The 20,000-nt window shown below is 44.0% G+C and overlaps 1 protein-coding gene across 1 annotated transcript in view; it reads right to left on the bottom strand.

The window, feature by feature from the left end:
- LOC311232772 (caspase-8-like) overlaps positions 1-11,904 on the bottom strand; it is a gene marked incomplete at its 5' end in the record, with an annotated part of 19,830 nt that extends 7,926 nt beyond the window's left edge. The window contains one exon of the mRNA XM_084338351.1: positions 11,861-11,904. Within this exon, the coding sequence (XP_084194477.1) occupies positions 11,861-11,904 (44 nt within the window). The remainder of the gene's footprint in view (positions 1-11,860) is intronic.
- Positions 11,905-20,000: the final 8,096 nt, after the last annotated feature.

Below are 20,000 nucleotides of genomic sequence, written 5' to 3'. Positions count from 1 at the left end.
AGTAAATTTCACAGAGTAAATTTCACAGAGTACATTTTACTCAAACTACTCAACTACTACTACTCAAACTTACTAAAATGTTACTCAGTTTGAGTAAAATGTACTCAGTTTGAGTAAAATCTACTCTGCGAAATTTACTGTGTGTGTATACTCCACTTTCTATAACATATAAGTCATTCAAACCAAGTATGGCAATTCAAAGTAAATTGTTATTTAGAATTTGTACAGATTCAAATGTTAACACCTTGAAGGGCAGGGCACCTATACTGTCAGCTCCTACTGGTTTCTCTGTTCCCAGCATCTATACTGTCAGCTCCTCTCTGTTCCCAGCACCTATACTGTCAGCTCTCTCTTCCTACTGTATATGCTGACGTCAACACATTTAGAAAGGTCAAGTTGTGCCCACCGCCTCGTCACGTATAAGAGCGACGCGTCGGCAACAAGGAACCCTGAGCGGACGCTCGCTGCGCTTTTGGTAAAATGGTGTATCTATAGATGAACAGATCGACAAACTGCAACTGGGGAAAAAGGTTTTGCAGTGATACTTTTAGCATTTATCTATGGTTTATTTGAATCACGTATTTATTAATGTTTTTACATGCCATGCCGTCAAGCCAAAAGGACCAGCCGAGTTTTGTCTTCTTATGACACGATGCTTCCAGGACAAACGACGGCAGCGGTTAAACCACTTCCTGGCAAAATGAGCCGTTCCCGATAACGCTATTGGCCACTTTTCTGGTGAAGGTAGTTTAGGGCGCTTTCACATATAGTTTTGGTGGACTCTGTGCGGTTCTGGTGGTGAAGTTGCAACATTGTTGCATTCGTCATTTGGTTTGTCTGCATTCACATTGCAATTTGTCAAGCGCACCAAACTTTCTGAACAATGTCACACGGTCGAAAAGGGTGCTCGTCTATTGGACACAATGGAGAGTGGAAATCCCTCCCCTTCAGGAAGTGAAATCCGCGAAAACACAAACAGCCGCAAGAAGCGTGATAGTAGAAGAGACGTGGCATTGATCCATCGTTCGATTATAACCCATTACCGCCATCCTCTCGCCAAACAACTTGTACACCTCGTTGTTTTTGTGAGTGCCCACAAGCAGCTGTTTTATTTGGTCTTCTGCCCATATGTCGATCAGGGCTTTCACTTCATCATTCGCCCAAGTCTGTCCACGAGACATGTTTACAGTGTGCTTGTTTTGCAGTGAATGCCGCGCGCGGCGCGCCGCAGTGTTTTTTTCTTCCTTCTACCCAAGATGCACAGTTTATCAGGTGACTTCCTATTATTTGGTCCGCGTTTGGTGCGATGAAGCGAACCGAGACCTATGTTTTTTGGCGGACCAGAGTTTGCGTGTTTGGTCCGCACCAGAGTTCGACTGCGCATTCACACCACCCCAAAAAAGCGGACTATCGAATTCTGGTCCGATAGTCCGGACCAAACAGCTCTGGTGTGAAAGCACCCTAAGAGCCTTTGCTAGACCCCCCTCAGACCCTCTTTTAGATGCAGAACGAAGGTTCCTGAACTGCACACAGAGCCACACTTCAAGTCTGTTTATGCTTTACATAATAACTGGCTGAAATTTGTATTTTGTGTAATTATTTTGAGCAATTACTATTTTTTTTTTTTTCCTATACAATATATATTTGGTGAAAAGGCAAACCTTGTAAAAAATGCAGGTAGATATTATGATGATTCTTCTGTTTTATTTGAAAATGTACTGCTGGAGGAGGTTACTCCTTTGGGATCGGGTGCGCTTGCTTTCCGTCGCAGTGGGGGTTGTAGACGTTACCATACTGGAGGTATAACTTCACTGTCTACGCTTTCACCACGAGTTCTGCTTTTCAACTCTGGTTGTTCTTTTTATATTGGAAAAAGCTTTGTGGGCGGATTTGGCGTACTTGTGTAGAGCAAAGATGTTTGTTCTTGTTAACTTTGGTCTTCAGGTAAATTTGGTCTTCAGGTAAATTTAGACAATGTAAAAAAGGGTCAACAAAATATGTACAGTTTTAAAGTATTAAAGGAGATGTATTTATTAACCCGGTATACAGTGTATATTAAGTGGGTAAAACCACGATGTGAAATGGAGTCAGTATGGTCGCCGTGGTGACGTTCCGTTAGTCCCATCGCTACACAAGAGGTAGTGGATAAACAGCAGTTGGTAACGGGGCCCCCTGTTGGTCAAAAGATGGCATAACGGAATAGGCTGGATCCTGTGGATCCTTCCGGTGTTTCCAGTACAAGAGGTCGTATTAAAACACACGACTGGAATCCCAAGGGTTTTCTGTTTAGGGTCCATCACCTGTTTGATACCGGTATGTGTTTGTAACAGTCAGGAGTCAGGCAGAATGTTGTTTTGAAACTTCTGGTTGTTGTTGTTATTGAAGATGCATTTCTGTCTCGTTCCATAGCAACAGTGGCGCTTGTACCAACTCACTACAAACCGCCCCTAACCGGCCTGACCAATGGGAGAACGACTGGGGTTTTTAATGCTCAGTTTGCCTGTAAAATATTGTCATTGTCCCTTTAGCCTCCAGCCGTACAGAGAGACGATGAAGAAAGATCACAAATTATGATTTGGTGGCAGATTTAAAAATAAATAAATACAATCATTATGTTTTTCATGATGTATTATTTTTCCTGGAATGGGAGAGTGGTGGTACCAGTATCAACAATAAAGGGATATGTTGTATATCATACTGGTAATGTGTCTGTTATTTTGCATCAACACTGCACCTCGTGGTCCAGGGTTCCCACTCGTCCTGGAAAACCTGGGAATTCAGAGACTAGATTACCAGTCATGGAAAACCTGGAAAATGTAGTAAAATTATCAAATATCCTAGTAGTGGTATAGGATTATAGCAGCACCGCTCAACTTGGCCATGTACATTGTTTGAAATACTAAAGAAAAGCATAGCAGTGCTGGTCACGACAAGAGGAGGCAAGAGGACCTTATTGTACAGTCAGCAGTGAGGGAGAAGTCACCTGGAATGAATGTGAGACACTTCATCAGGAACCCTGCATTGTTGAAAAAGGAGGAATTACAACGGGGTTAAATGTGTCAATACTGATCGTAGAGTAAATGATGTTTGTGAGCATGTGCTGTCCTGGATCGTGGAGTAAGATCAAGACGACGACCCCGTTTGAAGAACACGCTGCTTGTATGGTGTATTTATAGATGAACAGACAAACTGCTTGTATGGTGTATTTATAGATGAACAGACAAACTGCTTGTATGGTGTATTTATAGATGAACAGACAAACTGCTTGTATGGTGTATTTATAGATGAACAGACAAACTGCTTGTATGGTGTATTTATAGATGAACAGACAAACTGCTTGTATGGTGTATTTATAGATGAACAGACAAACCGCTTGTATGGTGTATTTATAGATGAACAGACAAACTGCTTGTATGGTGTATTTATAGATGAACAGACAAACCGCTTGTATGGTGTATTTATAGATGAACAGACAAACCGCTTGTATGGTGTATTTATAGATGAACAGACAAACTGCTTGTATGGTGTATTTATAGATGAACAGACAAACTGCTTGTATGGTGTATTTATAGATGAACAGACAAACCGCTTGTATGGTGTATTTATAGATGAACAGACAAACTGCTTGTATGGTGTATTTATAGATGAACAGACAAACTGCTTGTATGGTGTATTTATAGATGAACAGACAAACTGCTTGTATGATGTATTTATAGATGAACAGATACACCGCTTGTATGGTGTATTTATAGATGAACAGACAAACCGCTTGTATGGTGTATTTATAGATGAACAGACAAACTGCTTGTATGGTGTATTTATAGATGAACAGACAAACCGCTTGTATGGTGTATTTATAGATGAACAGACACGCTGCTTGTATGGTGTATTTATAGATGAACAGACAAACCGCTTGTATGGTGTATTTATAGATGAACAGACAAACCGCTTGTATGGTGTATTTATAGATGAACAGACAAGCCGCTTGTATGGTGTATTTATAGATGAACAGACAAACTGCTTGTATAGTGTATTTATAGATGAACAGACAATCTGCTTGTATGGTTTATTTATAGATGAACAGACAAACTGCTTGTATGGTTTATTTATAGATGAACAGACACGCTGCTTGTATGGTGTATTTATAGATGAACAGACAAACTGCTTGTATGGTGTATTTATAGATGAACAGACAAACCGATTGTATGGTGTATTTATAGATGAACAGACAAACCGCTTGTATGGTGTATTTATAGATGAACAGACAAACTGCTTGTATGGTGTATTTATAGATGAACAGACAAGCTGCTTGTATGGTGTATTTATAGATGAACAGACAAACCGCTTGTATGGTGTATTTATAGATGAACAGACAAACTGCTTGTATGGTGTATTTATAGATGAACAGACAAACTGCTTGTATGGTGTATTTATAGATGAACAGACAAACCAACTGGGAAAAAGGTGTTGCATTTATGGATTCTTTTAATCACATATTCATTCATGCTTTTACAAGCCGCCAAGCCAAAAGGGTCGGCCCAGTATTGTCTTTATGACACAATGCTTCCGGGACATTCTCAAAGAGAGTGGGGACCCTGACAGTCTGATATGATACAATATACATGGTTCATTGTTCATACTTATCATCTTTGTTATAGATGCTTTTTGCTTGTGAAATAGCCTAATGCACATGTGAAGTCCATCCTCCCTATTAATCAAGTTAAAGTTCCTCAAAGGGGATTTCTTTTGGTTTATTGTTTGTCACAAAGCTCACCATTGTGTTAAAGGAACAGGCCAACATCATGGGCAATGGGCTGACTGTCTTCTCCAGAGTAACCCTAACCCTGACTGGTGCCTGGTCATTCAAAGGTCAGAGGTTAAAGAGGCCCTTTCATCCTCCTGACTGGTGGTTGCCTGGTCAGTCAAAGGTCAAAGGTTAAGAAGGCCCTTTCATCCTCCTGACTGGTGGCTGCCTGGTCAGTCCCAGGTCAAAGGTTAAAGAGGCCCTTTCATCCTCCTGCCTGGTGGCTGCCTGCTCAGTCAAAGGTCAAAGGTTAAAGAGGCCCTTTCATCCTCCTGACTGGTGGCTGCCTGGTCAGTCCCAGGTCAAAGGTTAAAGAGGCCCTTTCATCCTCCTGACTGGTGGCTGGTCAGTCAAAGGTTAAAGAGGCCCTTTCATCCTCCTGACTGGCAGCTGCCTGGTCAGTCAAAGGTCAAAGGTTAAAGAGGCCCTTTCATCCTGGTGGCTGCCTGCTCAGTCCCAGGTCGGACACCTGTGCATCTCTTTTGTTACGTGACTCCACACATCCTTGAGAACCCTGTCGTCCGAACTGGATCGTATGGGAAAACGCACAGGTGTCTCATATTGGATGGTCAGCGAGCGAAGACGCCCCTCGGTCAGACGAGTAGATCAGACCATGGAGCAGAAGGAGGGGACGCTTCGTTTCCACTCTGCTGCCCTGCACTGCTGTCAGAAAAGCCTGTTGTCATCCATGGACCACCCGATGATTAATGTAATTATTATAGCTGATTGTTCAATAAATGCATAAATATTGTTTGAACTCTTTTCCAGTGTCTAACATTCTATATCGTTCTGTTTCGATCCGAGCAGTAACAAAACTACCCACAGTTCCCTTTTGGTTTGTGTTCCCTAAAAAGAGGGATGTTCAGCGGAAAGCTATCGGGCCACAAGCTAGCCTAGCTCAGCACAAATGAATGGAAGCTGATACGGACCAGCTAGCCTAGCTTAAAACTCAGGGGGAGAGGTGTTATTGGCTAGTGCAGGGGTGGCCAACCCGTGGCTCTCGAGCCGCATGGGGCTCTTTGCCCGTCAATGTGCGGCTCTTCCATCCATAAAAAAAAAAAAAAAAAAAAAAAAAAAAATCTTTTTTTTTTCACTCATTCCATAAGGACGTAGAATAAACATTTCAAAAAAATTTAAATGGCCATTTGCATGTTCTTGGTATCTGAATCTAGGGACATATATGGATCAGTGTCAGAAATAGTGTGTCTGTTACTAGGCTTGAGTAAATTGTAATGAACCAAAGGAGAATATCAATTCTATTTAAAAAATTTTTTTTATCATTGACTGAATAACATGCAAAAATTTACCAGACCTGAAAAATCTAAGCAAATGAATAAAGGGAAGATGATTAAACAGAAGGTTTTGTAGATACAGTACTGAATTCTGCCATCTTTTTTATAATGTAAATTTCTCCACCATTTTTCATCATATTGCAACACCGTTTTTTGCAAGACGTTCACAGAAAGGTAGAGAAACTAACTGCGTTCTGTTTTATGGCAATAACGTTCAGGTTTGTAGGAGATAATCCCAAAAAATAAGAGAAATAAAAAAGTAAATCCAGAAGTCAGATGATTGACAGGGGCTGGTGTGAGCTGGGTAGGGTAGTTTTTCGAAATTTGAAAGCCCTGAGTCTCTTCATTCAAAAGACTACACTCACTTTTGGATGTGCCACTTCCTCCTGTCAATATGCGCCGGTTTCCGACTCAATGCCCTGAGATTTCTATAATCTTATATTTCACTAATAACAGTTAAAATAATTGGTAAACAAACGTAATGCTGAAAATATACACTTTTACTGTATATCTCGGGCTTAAGAGGTTAACCCTGTGAGGCCCAAATTAAAAAGACATTAGCAACTTCAGAGGCCAGATGGTGGGACATATAAACACATTACTATCAAATAGCATTGTGAGGCTGAACAACAGGACCAATTGACTATACATGTGCTTAAAGGGGAACTATCTTATAAATGGCCTTTTTCAGTGTTTACCATTGTTTCTTAGCTATGTGGACTTATATTAATAGGATCTATGTCTCTAATTCTCATATTGGCGCATTCTTCCAATTCTCCTCTCACAATATTGAATATTCACCCTCACTGAACTGAGTCATCTGAAAATGTGCATATCTGTGATGTCAGAGATTTCTCAGCTGCATAATAATGTGGCAGTTGATGTGGCAGTTGGCACCAGGCCACACAGTGGTTGGAGCCCAGCCTCAAAACGGCTTAAGATCTTGAGGTAGAAAAATGCGGTTTTTGAGTACTTGATTAGAAATACAAAACAATGCATTTAATTTTTTTGAAAAAAACCTAGGTGTTCCATAGACTCACAGGAATTGTGTAAAAGTGCCCAAATAGTGAAAGAAATAGTCAAATAGTTCCCCTTTAACATTTTTTAAATAAACATTCTTTTTTTAAATGGCTAAAAGTGATTTTGTAATTTTGCAACCGTGGGTCTCACAGGGTACTTTTAACCCTGTGAGGCCCAAATAAAAAAGACATTAGCAACTTCAGAGGCCAGAGGGTGAGACCTATAAACACATGAAGGGTGCCGTGACTGAAAAAAAAGGTTGAGAAACACTGGTATAGTGTGGCTCTTTGTGGTACCACAGTCATTTTTGTGGCTCTAGTCTCTGACTGGTTGGCCACCCCTGGTCTAGTGTGTCCGTATCTGCTTCCATTCATTTCGGCTAAGCTAGGCTAGCTTCAATGTTCTATTCACAAACCCACCTATACAATGTCCCCATATATATATATATATATATATATATATATATATATATATATATTTCTTTTTTAACCTTTATTTTACCAGGTAGTCACTTGAGATCAATGATCTCTTTTTCGAGCAAGACCTGGGTATATGATAATGATTGTACCGTAATAATATTTAACTTGGGTCAATGTCCCCAATTAAATAATATATATATATGACATAAGCACAATGTCAACTGAATATTCTCAAGCCTGAAAATATTCCCTAGAATATTCCAAGACCGTGTTCTTTAGGGTTTTGTATCAATAGTAGGGGTGTAACGGTACACAAACAACACGGTTCGGTACGTACCTCGGTTTTGAAGTCGAGGTTCGGTACGGGTTTTCGGTACAGTGAGGGAACGTTTGGCTTTCCATGTTCCACTTAGGGGTGATGTAGTGTGTGCAGTAACTATAGGGCTGTCAACGAATATTCTATATTGAAATTAATAATCGAGTTGTAAATTCTTTTTTAAATAATAATTATATTAGATTGTGAAAAAAACAGCCCCCGGTGGGCAGTCGTTAGTGGTTAATATACCATTGTATTCGTTCGGTACACTACACAACCGTTCGCTATGGTACACACTGAAACGGTACGGTTCGGTACGGATACCTTTACACCCCTAATCAATAGGCAACGCATAGTTGATAACAAAATGGTGAGATATATGGAATGTTAAAAGGGGCACTTCACCAGAAAACACTGGTTTATTTTGCACCTAATCTCACACATCCAAAAACTCTAAACCGGTTTGCACACATTCATTTAGTTTATTTACAGTTATTGAGAGCAAATTAGTTTGAATATGGCCACCAGTGATGCCATCGGGGACATTTAATCCTTGTGTTAATTACAGCTCAGTGAAATGATAAGGCAGCAGTTCCCTGTAAAGACAAGGTCACTTCTTTCTACATTTCACGGAGCTGTAATTAAGACAAGGATTCGATGTCCCCCGATGACATCACCGGTGGCCCTTTTCAAACCAGGACCCCCCCCCACACCAAAAGGTCTAGTCAGAGGTAGAGACCCCCACACACCAAAAGGTCTAGTCAGAGGTAGAGACCCCCACACACCAAAAGGTCTAGTCAGAGGTAGAGACCCCCACACACCAAAAGGTCTAGTCAGAGGTAGAGACCCCCACACACCAAAAGGTCTAGTCAGAGGTAGAGACCCCCACACACCAAAAGGTCTAGTCAGAGGTAGAGACCCCCACACACCAAAAGGTCTAGTCAGAGGTAGAGACCCCCACACACACAGAGAGAATCAAGAATCAAGAGGTTTATTTGTCACATACATACCAGGGCATACAGTGAAATGTGGGTGGTCTTGCCCGCATTGATTGTGCAAAATACAATAATAAAATAGGCATAGAAAAAATAAAATAGATAAGACACAAGATATGCATGGTAAAAAAAAGACATGTGTGGTAAATATTGACGTTGAATTTCATAAATAATATGTGTGAATAATTAGAGAGTCATAATGACATTCCACACCAACCCCCTCTCATGAGAAGGCTGCTTACCCAAATGGTATGTAGGGGAATAGTTACAGGTCACAAAGCCCTCACTCAAACTGACTGTATGTAGATGCTGATTACATGCTGAAGAGTCATGGATCTATTAATCAACTGTTTAGCAGAAGTGGCTGCAGGGCTAAATGAGGAACGAGACGCAGGGACAGTTGAACAGACAAAGGTCACACCTACTGTGACCAGGTTAGTACTGTATGGTAATATGGCCCAAAGGGTCAAAGCGTATTCACACCACCCCACCAGAGGACATCATGCCAGCCCCCACCCGTGAGACAAGATCCAACAGGAACACACAGGAGATCAAGGAGGTGAGGGCAGCCGGCCCCCCCACAGAGAAACCCAGAGGTGGGGGCTGCCAGCCCCCACAGGAGATCGCCCCCAGAAGACGCCTGATTGGACCAACTGTATTCTATTATTGGCTAGAAATTATAGGATATAAGGGGATACAAAATGGTAGTTCAGGAGCCCAGACCAAACCAACCCCAGGGGTCTGCGGCTCCACCCCTTCACCATCGAGAGACTGCTGTGCTGTTTGCATTTTATGTGAGTAAATACATGGAAAACACCATTTGTTGTTTGAGTTTAGTATAATCCTTAAATATCTGAAACCAGATTTACTCATGTATAAATGTGTGCAGTATGGTCAATGTATGTTCAAATTATGTTACCAAGTGACTGTTTATGTACATATTGAGGTTTGAGAATGCAAACCTGATTGTGATTTCTGTACACAGACAGCCCTGTTAATGTTTTCTGATAATCTTTTGTCTTATTCACCTTGGCCTCTGGCTCTGATCAAATAAATGTTGAATTGGACTATAGTTCATGGTTTGTCTGGCTAACACGTTTAATTCTTCATCTGCTTTAAGTCAGATGAAGAGATCAACAATTCTATCAATATGATCCCTTTCTCCTCCTTCCAGATAAGCAATCTCATTTGTACTGTACTACAATAACCTCAGATTATTGTAGAGTTCTGTGGGAATTTACTACACATGCTACTGTAGGTTCCTGAGAAACTGGTTCTTATATACACTACTATGCAATATACAATTTACAATGTCAACTCTGGATTTGCACCTCCTGTTATATAAGTCCTGCAGGGGTGGTAGTGCAATACCCGTAGTACGCTCAGCTGAGCGCACCACTCTCTGGGAGATATAGTCAGAGGTAGACGGCCACACACCATCCGACAGCCTCAGAAACACAGTCCACATGCTGACATGAATGCAAAAATACACTTTTTATTGAAACATTTACATTTAGCTGAACACTTTTATCCAAAGCGACTCACAATTTGTGTACAACAAGTCAGCAGGAAGGGTACAACTCTGGCAGCTAAGGGTAAACAAATATATCATTTCAGAATCTCTCAGAGTGAAAGAGTTTGGAACTTTATCAGCCTGATATCTCAATTCAGCAACAATCGACAGACAGAGGAAGACAATATACTCTGTCATTTTCTAGGAGCTGATTCGGTAGGAAGTCTTACTCTTGGCTTGGCTAACTGCTATTTCTAATGTAAGACTTTTTTTTTCTTCTTAAATTGTGCTATGTTCCATTAGGTCTCACGGTGTTCATAATTGCTTTTGATTGATTGAAAACTTTATTAACAGATTGCAGAATGGGTACAGTACAGTACAGCTCAATACATACAATTGTTAAGGGGATGCAGACCAGAGAAAGACGTTTGTCTTGTTTACATCAGGGTCCCCCATTTTCAATTCATCGACAGTACTACATCTATACATTTATGACATACCAGATTTGCAAATACAGTACTGTTTGTGATACGAAAAGAGTCCAGAAAAAAAAGAGTATATACATTTGACGTAGAAACTGTACATTGGAGGAGGTTTGGTAGGTGGGGGGGACTGTACATTGGAGTTGGTTGGGTGGGGGGGTTGGTATGAGGGGTGAGTGGGGGACACTGTACAACTATACAAGCAAAACTGTACATTGGAATATTGACAAGACCATACTTGGTGATTTACTGTACATTGGAGGGGGTTGTGTTAGGACATTTGCAGGGGCCAGTTTCGAATGGCAGTCTCCTGTAGGTGTTTTTTTAGAGTGTTTTTGAAAGTGGGTAGTGATTCACATTCCTTTACAGCTTTAGGCAGGGCGTTCCACATTGATGTGGCATAATTGCGAAATGTGTTTAGTCCCTTGTTTGAGCCGAATCTGGGTTTAACATGATTTGTGGAGCTCCCTCTGGTGTTGTGATCGTGGTTTTCACTGACCTTTGGGAAGTATTTTGACATGTACATGGGTACCTTGGTCGTGTAGTGTATCTTGTAGACCAGGCCCATTGCAAGTTGCTGTACTCTGTCGTCTACTCTAAGCCATCCTAGGTTGTCAAAGTGGGCAGGGGTGAGGTGGGTTCTGGGGGTAAGGTCAAGCAGTAGTCTGACCAGTTTGTTTTGAGATGTTTGTAATTTTGTTTTTAGCGCCTTTGAGGTGCTTTGGTACCATGAGGTGCAAGCATAGTCGTAGTACCCTTGAATGAGTGCTCCTGCCAGAGTCTTCAGGGTATTCTTGTTTACCAGAGAGGAGATCCGGTACAAGAATCAAGTTTGTTGTATATACAAAAAGTAAAGCCACAAGGTGGCATATGGTCTCTCCCTCTCCCTCTCCCTCTCTCTCTCCCTCTCTCAGCTTAGCATAAGCTGTCTGAAAAGGTTAGGGTCTTGGTCGTGAATGATGGTTTCAAACTTTGAACAGGCTTCTCTTCCCTTTCGTCGCACCTCGTCAATGGTGTACCGTGCTTTGGACGCCCTGTCTCTCGTGTCCATGGCTGCCTCCATTTCACCATCGTTTATGACCCCCTGTCTCAGAAGTTCACCCAACAACGTGTCCAAAAGATCGTCAGACGCTCTCTTGATAAATTGTGTTCGAACTGAGAGCAGCCTTTCCTCCACTTGGGACGGCACCTGGGTTCCACTTGGACCGGGACCTACATCATGATCTGGAAGATAAGACGTTTATTAAGTAACCAGTTAGACAAAGACGTTTATTAAGTAACCAGTTAGACAAAGACGTTTATTAAGTAACCAGTTAGACAAAGACGTTTATTAAGTAACCAGTTAGACAAAGACTTTTATTAAGTAACCAGTTAGACAAAGACGTTTATTAAGTAACCAGTTAGACAAAGACGTTTATTAAGTAACCAGTTAGACAAAGACGTTTATTAAGTAACCAGTTAGACAAAGACTTTTATTAAGTAACCAGTTAGACAAAGACGTTTATTAAGTAACCAGTTAGACAAAGACGTTTATTAAGTAACCAGTTAGACAAAGACGTTTATTAAGTAACCAGTTAGACAAAGACGTTTATTAAGTAACCAGTTAGACAAAGACGTTTATTAAGTAACCAGTTAGACAAAAAAGACGTTTATTAAGTAACCAGTTAGACAAAGACGTGTATTAAGTAACCAGTTAGACAAAGACGTTTATTAAGTAACCAGTTAGACAAAGACTATTAAGTAACCAGATTCAGGGGCGGCTAGGTGGTGTAGTGGGCAAGGCACTCGCCACCAATGTGGAGACGCTGGGTTCGCGTGTTCGAATCCAGCTCTCCACATTGTTTTCAGTTTAGCTGGTCGTCCGCAGTAATACACATTGGCCGTATTACGGGGAGGGAAACTGAAGGGTGGGGATCGAACGTTGTAAACAAGCGACTCCTACAAGTCGGTTGGTGCGCCTGCGCAGTAGAATCAGGAAGTGTCGGGGGCAGCGTGAGCCTCCCACGCGTTACTCCTCGACACTGAGAGATCGAGCTGCGCAGGTGAAAAGATGCGACTGCTGTTACCTCAAGTACCGGAGGGGACTTGTGCTATGTATGACTTAGTCCACATTGCAGCCGGCTTGTGGGAGGCAAGAAACAGCGTTCGTGACAGGGGAGGGTTGAATTGGATGATACGAAATTGGGATGGGAGAAAAAAATATAGAAAAATGGGAGAAAAAGTGGATCAAAAAAAAAAAGTAACCAGATTCCAATTATTTTATTGTCACAGCTTTTTTAACCTTTCACTACCACACTACAGAAGGTTAACCCTTTCACTACCACACTACAGAAGGTTAACCCTTTAACTACCACACTACACAAGGTTAACCCTTTCACTACCACACCACAAAGGGCTAACCCCTTCACTACCACAAAGGTTAACCCTTTCACTACCACACTACAGAAGGTTAACCCTTTCACTACCATACTACAGAAGGTTAACCCTTTCACTACCACACTACAAAGGGTTAACACATTCACTACAAAAGGTTAACCCTTTCACTACCACACTACAGAAGGTTGACCATTTCACTACCACACTACAGAAGGTTGACCATTTCACGACCACACTACAGGTTAACCACCTGTGCTGTGGTAGTGAAAGGGTTAAAAGTACATATATTAAAAAAAACAAAAAAACGTGAGATGCTTGTTTTTCCTGGCTCCTCAACCGTAGTAGTTTTGTAGACAACAATACACAACGATCTATACAATAATACAGGGTAAAAAAACAATGGATAAAATATATATAAAAAATAAAGATATTCTACAGTGTAAGTACTGTAGCAGCAGTACGTGTAATAAGTGTGCTTGTGTGGTGTGTAAGTCACTTAACCCTTTGATTTGATTTGAAGTCTTTATTTCGAACATGCAATGAATACAACAAACAATAACAAAAAAGCCACACTTTCACACTACAGGTTAACCCTTTACTATCACACTACCAAGGGTTAACCTTCTGTAGTGTGGCAGTGAAAGGGTTAACCGGCTGTTGTGTGGCAGTGAAAGGGTTAACCTTCTGTGTATTGTCGCAGTGAAAGGTTGAAAAGGTTACAGTGCTTTTGTGTGTGTGTCTGCTCATGTGATAATTCAGAGTCTATCCGTCAGTCGTCTGTTCGCCCGGTGGAAGTAGCTGCTCAGTGTTCTGTTGGACGTGGACCTGAGACTGCGGTAGCTCTACATTCAAACAGCCATCACTGATACAGAGCGTCTGGTCAGTAACATGGGTCTCCCAGTCCCTCAGCTCTTCAGTAAACAGCCATCACTGATACAGAGCGTCTGGTCAGTAACATGGGTCTCCCAGTCCCTCAGCTCTTCAGTAAACAGCCATCACTGATACAGAGCGTCTGGTCAGTAACATGGGTCTCCCAGTCCCTCCGCTCTGCAGTAAACAGAACATACATTTCCTGGTATCTCGTTCTCACTTTATCCAATCAGGAAAGAGAGCTCCACACTGCAAAGATGGTCCGACTAAAATAAGAAATAAAAACTAGTTTTAAGTGGTTGAAACAAGTAAAATAATCTGCCAGTGCAGTAACAAAATTTGCTAGAGCAAAACCTCCAACGTCACACCGTGCCATAGCTAACAAGCGTAACTAACTAGTTAGCTAACAATAATCTAGCTAAATGTTGACCAGCTAGCAAGCCAGCTAACATTAGCTAAAATAGGTTCCGCTAGCACGCGAGCTGGCGTGATTTTATGAACGTAACCACCGTGTAATGTTGTCGTTTCGATAATTTACTTAGAATTAGCTCAACTACCGATAATTATAACCAACCATAGCTATCCATAAAATGGGATTTTTCTGTGGTCGAAATCCTCCAAGCTTCCCCAATGCAAGCTCGCTAGCTGCTATGCAAAGTCACTTCCTGGTCTAGCATACGATCTATACGTGTAATAACGTTTGGACAGCGACGCCAAAATAATCACAATGCGGAAGTTCCGCAACGTGATTTAATTTTGCGGGAACCAGCAGAGCCCTGTTTATTAAAATATGAATCGAACAGAATTAAATTAGACGCCATAATGCACAATACTTAATACATTTTAATTAGTGTGATTTATATGGACTTTCTCATATCAGCTTGTGAGTGGGTTACTTCCGTATAACCAAACCTTTTAATCAACTCCCTAGTTTCCGGTTAGGACATTTCACGTGAACGAACGACCCTCCACGTCAGAAGAACGAGCAGGGTTGCAATAACGGCCACATATCATAAACAAGCGATAAGCATACCCAAACATTGAAACATATATGCCTAAGAATATACAATACAAAAAAACGGCTAGAGGTAAATGCATGAGAAAACATGACGACAACATTTTACATAATTAAAGGTGCTATAGATAACATTGTATTTAATCATTTAAAATCAAAAGAAAGGTGTGGACTAAAATAATTGCTCTCCCCCCCAAAACAATATTGATTCATTGATTTTCTGTTTTGTTTTTATAATATTTTTGTGGGTGTGACAACCCCATCCCTCTCCTACAGGTTGACTCTGGGATATACCTGATATCTCCATTAACCTGTCTGTCATCCACAGCTTGGCAATCAGACACACCTATGCAGGTGTGTCAGGAGGAGGAGCTACACCTGTGTAAAAGGACTGGCTTCTCCATTGTCTGGCTGTCTCTCCTCCAAGCTGGTCCATTTTGTTTGTTTAAATTGGTTTGGTTGTTTCTCATACTATCACTTACACGCACCACACACTGATTCACTCATGCACTCACTACATCACTGATATTACTGATCCATTCATTCTTTAAATTCTTTTGTTTGTAAATAGTTTAATAGTATAATTAAATCACTTTTCTTAAAAAATCCTCAAGTACTTGTGTGGTCTCCCTTGTTTTGTCTGTACCTTGAGTTTGGTTCATGACAGTGGGTCCAAAATGAATGTTGTTTACATGTTGCATGCCTGTATCCCCTCCCTTCTTCCCATTAATTTCCCCATGTGGAATGCACCTGATTGGATAAATTACATGCTGGTGCATCTAGTGGCTGAATGTTATCTAGCGGCACGGTGGTGTAGTGGTTAACTGTCGCCTCACAGCAAGAAGGTCCAGGGTTCGATTCCCGCTTGGGGACCAGGTTTCCATGATGCCAGTTACCCAGGTGGGGGGGTATCTCCCAGGCCTTTCTGTGTGGAGTTTGCATGTTCTCCCCCTCTGTGCTCGCAAGGGTTTCCCCCCCGATAAGATAAATCCAATGGAAAAACATGCACAACAACAGATCGCTAACGCTGTGGCGTCCTTGACGAAGACGGAGCACTTGGATTGGTCCCCGGCTCACGTCGATGCCCTATCTGCTCCCGGCTGCCCATGGGGGGAAGGACGACGGGATGGGTCAAGTGCAGAGACTCAATCGCATTAGGCGACACAAGAAAATTGCATGTGTGTGTGTTCCTGTGTGTGTGTGCCGCCCATCGCATGTGTGTGTCGTTTGCATGCCAAATAAAGTCCTGCATTATTATTATCTATAGCACCTTTAAGTGGCTGTCAAATTTATCATCATGCAGATTACACTATTGTATATTGTATTGCTGACTCTGACCCGCAACTCTCCTTTAATGCTCTGCAGAGGCACGGTGGTGTAGTGGTTAACACTGTCGCCTCACAGCAAGAAGGTCCAGGGTTCGATTCCCGCTTGGGGACCAGGCCCTCATTTATCAATGGTGCGTACGCACAGATATGTGCGTAAACCGTGCGTACGATCATTTCTAAGCAAAGTGTGTGACTTATCAATTTGAACGTGTGCTTGGCGCCCGGTGGTAGAATATTATTATTGCAACGCGGAAATAAGCTTTCGTGCATTACTTCCAACACTGGCGCGTGTTCTGTATGAACCGTAGGGCTGGGCGATATGACGATATTATATAAATATCGGGTACAGTTCATTAACGATACACTTTTTTAACGTATCGTGGATATCGTGATGTTTTGCCCAAGAGGATTGTGTCGCGTCAATCTGGTCCACCCCGTTCAAACTTTTGAACAACGCCGCTCCCACACACACACTACTGCATCAAAGTTAGTACTTATGATTAACAAAGGCATTCGTTTTGTGCCATTAACATTATATAGTTACACGTTATATAGTTACACATCAGCGTATTTACCCAAACATGGCAACGTCCGATGACGACATAGATAGCAAGCGTTACTGTTCATATCTCAGTCCGTGCCGAGTTGTGCGTGCCCATTCTGCGGTCTGTTAATAAAGTTTTCAATCAGACAGATGTATGGAAAGGCTTTTATTATAACATTTGTTGCAGTAAAATCATTATGCCTCGTTGTCATGCTGCGGTGCGCTAGTAATCACTCGTCGGCTGCGGTGAGCTGTTGTTGTTGTCGTTGAGCTGAGCTCTCGTTAAAATCAATGGAGGGCATTCAGGAATGTAAAAAAACAATAGCGCTGCTTGCCGATTGGTGCGCATGCGGCCCCATTCTTCACTTCTCATGGGGACAGGGGCTGACACCCAGTTGATGGCTGAGCCTGGGTCTGTCCGTGAGAATGTTGTGCTGTCGCGTGGCTCCTGCACCACACGTTGTGTGATGGGTGAGCCTGGTGTTACAGCTGCCACTAGCTACAGTGGTCAGCAGGGGGACTCGAGGCCTCTTCTGTTGAATGCACAGCAAGGGTTACCCCAGCCTCGCCTTCGCCAGGCGGGGTATCACGCTGATGCCTCCCACTCCCGTGAGAGCGGCAGTGGTCTGCAAAGAAGAGGCGAGCGTGATTTTGGGGTGGTAGCAATATCACTGCAGGGCTTCGGCGTGTAGGAGCCCATGGGGTCCTCATGCTTTGCGTGTCTAGCTGCGGAACAACTCCTCAGCATGCGCTAGAGGGGTGTTCAGGGGGGGGGGGGTGTGTCAACCAGTTTGATGACAGCTTCTCCCGTATCAAACCGGCCCTTTCTGTCGGGGTCCCCCCTTGGGTGCGTCGCACAGCGGGAGGGACCGGGCCAACTATCTACTGGTCCTTGCGGCCCAGCGTCAGTTGACGGCGGGTGCGCTGTGGGATTATTTTCACATATGGCGACGAGAATGCCGTTTGGGGGAGTGGATAGGGAGAACGTTGAGGGAGGGGCTTGTGTTGCAGTTCGCACGACCCCACCCTCCGTTCTCAGGTTTGGTGCCGACCCTATTGTCAGGGTCAGAAGCAGTGACAGCCCTGGCCGACGAGATCCAATCTCTGTTGGCGAAGCAGGCCCTCGTCATGGTCCCGAGAGAGGACGCGATGTCAGGCGTCCCGTTATTTTCTGATACTGATCTGATACTGATCTGATGATGAAGAAAACAGGGGGGGTCAGACCTATACTGGATCTGTCCTCGTTCAATCGGTTGATTGTAGCAAGACCATTCAGGATGTTGACCGTCAAACTCCTTCTGCTTGCTGTCAGAAGGGGAGACTGGTTCACCTCCATAGACCTGAAGGATGCGTATTTTCACATCCCGATTTTCCCTCCTCACAGGAAATTCCTACGGTTCCTGTTTCAGGGCGTAGCGTACGAGTACCAGAGGTTGCCGTTCGGCTATTCTCTGGCTCCCCGCACATTCACCAAGTGCGTGGCAACTGCGCTGGAGCCTCTACGTCGTCGGGGGATACAGGTTCTATTCTATCTCAACGACATTCTACTCCTCAGTCGTTCGGAGGAGGTTGCCAGGTCTCATACCAGGCTGGTGGTGGAATTCCTCACCAGGCTGGGTTTTGCTGTGAATTGGAAGAAAAGTACACCTCTTCCCAGTCAACAGGTGGAGTACTTGGGCTTGACGTTGAGGTCGAGGCCCACGATTGTAACCCTCTCGGAGCAGCGGCGGGTGTCTATCCTTCGCGCGCTGGGGGGTTTCCGTCTGGGAGGGACGGTCACGGCGCTGCAAGTGATGCGTCTGCTCGGTATGATGGCATCTGCTCACACGGTGGTTCCTCTTGGCCTCCTCTTCATGAGGAGGATACAGAGGTGGTTCTACTCTATGGGAATAGATCCGGTGAGGGACAAATGGAAACGGTTGACGGTTCCTTTGTCGATATGGGGAGATCTCGCCCATTGGAGGAGGCTGGGTATCCTCACCATTGGGGTCCGCATGGGCAGCAGGCGCTCACACGTCACGGTCTTCACCGACGCCTCTCTCACGGGTTGGGGAGGGACGTGTCGGACCCACGCAGTGGGGGGCAGCTGGACGGAGGTTCATGCTGGCCCGTCTACCCCGCACATAAATGTGTTGGAATTGAAGGCGGTCCTCCTGGTCCTCAAACGGTTCGACCACCTGGTGGTAGGCGAGCACGTTTTGGTCAGGACAGACAGTATGACGGCAGCGGCGTATATCAACAGGCAGGGTGGGACTCGTTCCATCCGGCTGCACCGGGCGGTGGTCGAACTTTGGCTATGGGCATCTTGCAGGCTGCGCAGTCTGAGGGCGCTCCACATCCCTGGGGCAGAGAATATGGGCGCGGATATGATGTCTCGGGCGGTCCTCGTTACGACGAGTGGGAACTCCACCCCGACATAGTCAGACAGATCTGGGATCGGTTCGGGGAGGCCTCGGTAGATCTGTTTGCGAGCCGACGCTCTCACAAGTGCCCCTTGTGGTTCTCGGTCAGTCGAGCAGATCATCCCCCCTTGGGGGTGGATGCCTTCTCGACCTTTCCATGGCCGCCCGGTCTCCTGTACGCCTTTCCTCCTGTACAGCTGTTGGGTCAGCTGTTGGAGCGGATACGGAGGGAGCGCAGGACGGTGATCCTGGTCACGCCGGACCGGGGCACGGCAGTGTGGTTCCCGGTCTTGATCCAGCTTCTGGTCGCTCCGCCTTGGGTTATTCCTTGGTCGGCGATGGCCCTCTCGCAGCACAACGGGTCACTGTTCCAGTACCCGATGTTGGGCCAACGCCTGTTGGTGTGGCTGGTGGGAGGGTAAGTCTGGAGAGGATGGACCCTTCTGTGGTTGATACCATCCGGAATGCGCATGCTCCCTCCACTGTCGCGCTTTACGCGGGCAGATGGCGTATGTTCCAAGAGTGGTGTAAGGCGGGGGGCCGGGACCCGGTCTCCTGCCCCCTGCTGCCCCCTGGATGCTGTCCTGGGTTATCTCCAGTCTCTCCTTGGTAGACTGTCGGCTT

The sequence above is a fragment of the Notolepis coatsorum genome (assembly GCF_963971535.1).
Source record: "Notolepis coatsorum genome assembly, contig: SUPER_7_unloc_7, whole genome shotgun sequence".
NCBI classification, from domain to species: Eukaryota; Metazoa; Chordata; class Actinopteri; order Aulopiformes; family Paralepididae; genus Notolepis; species Notolepis coatsorum.
This window is presented reverse-complemented; position numbering and strand designations above follow the sequence as displayed.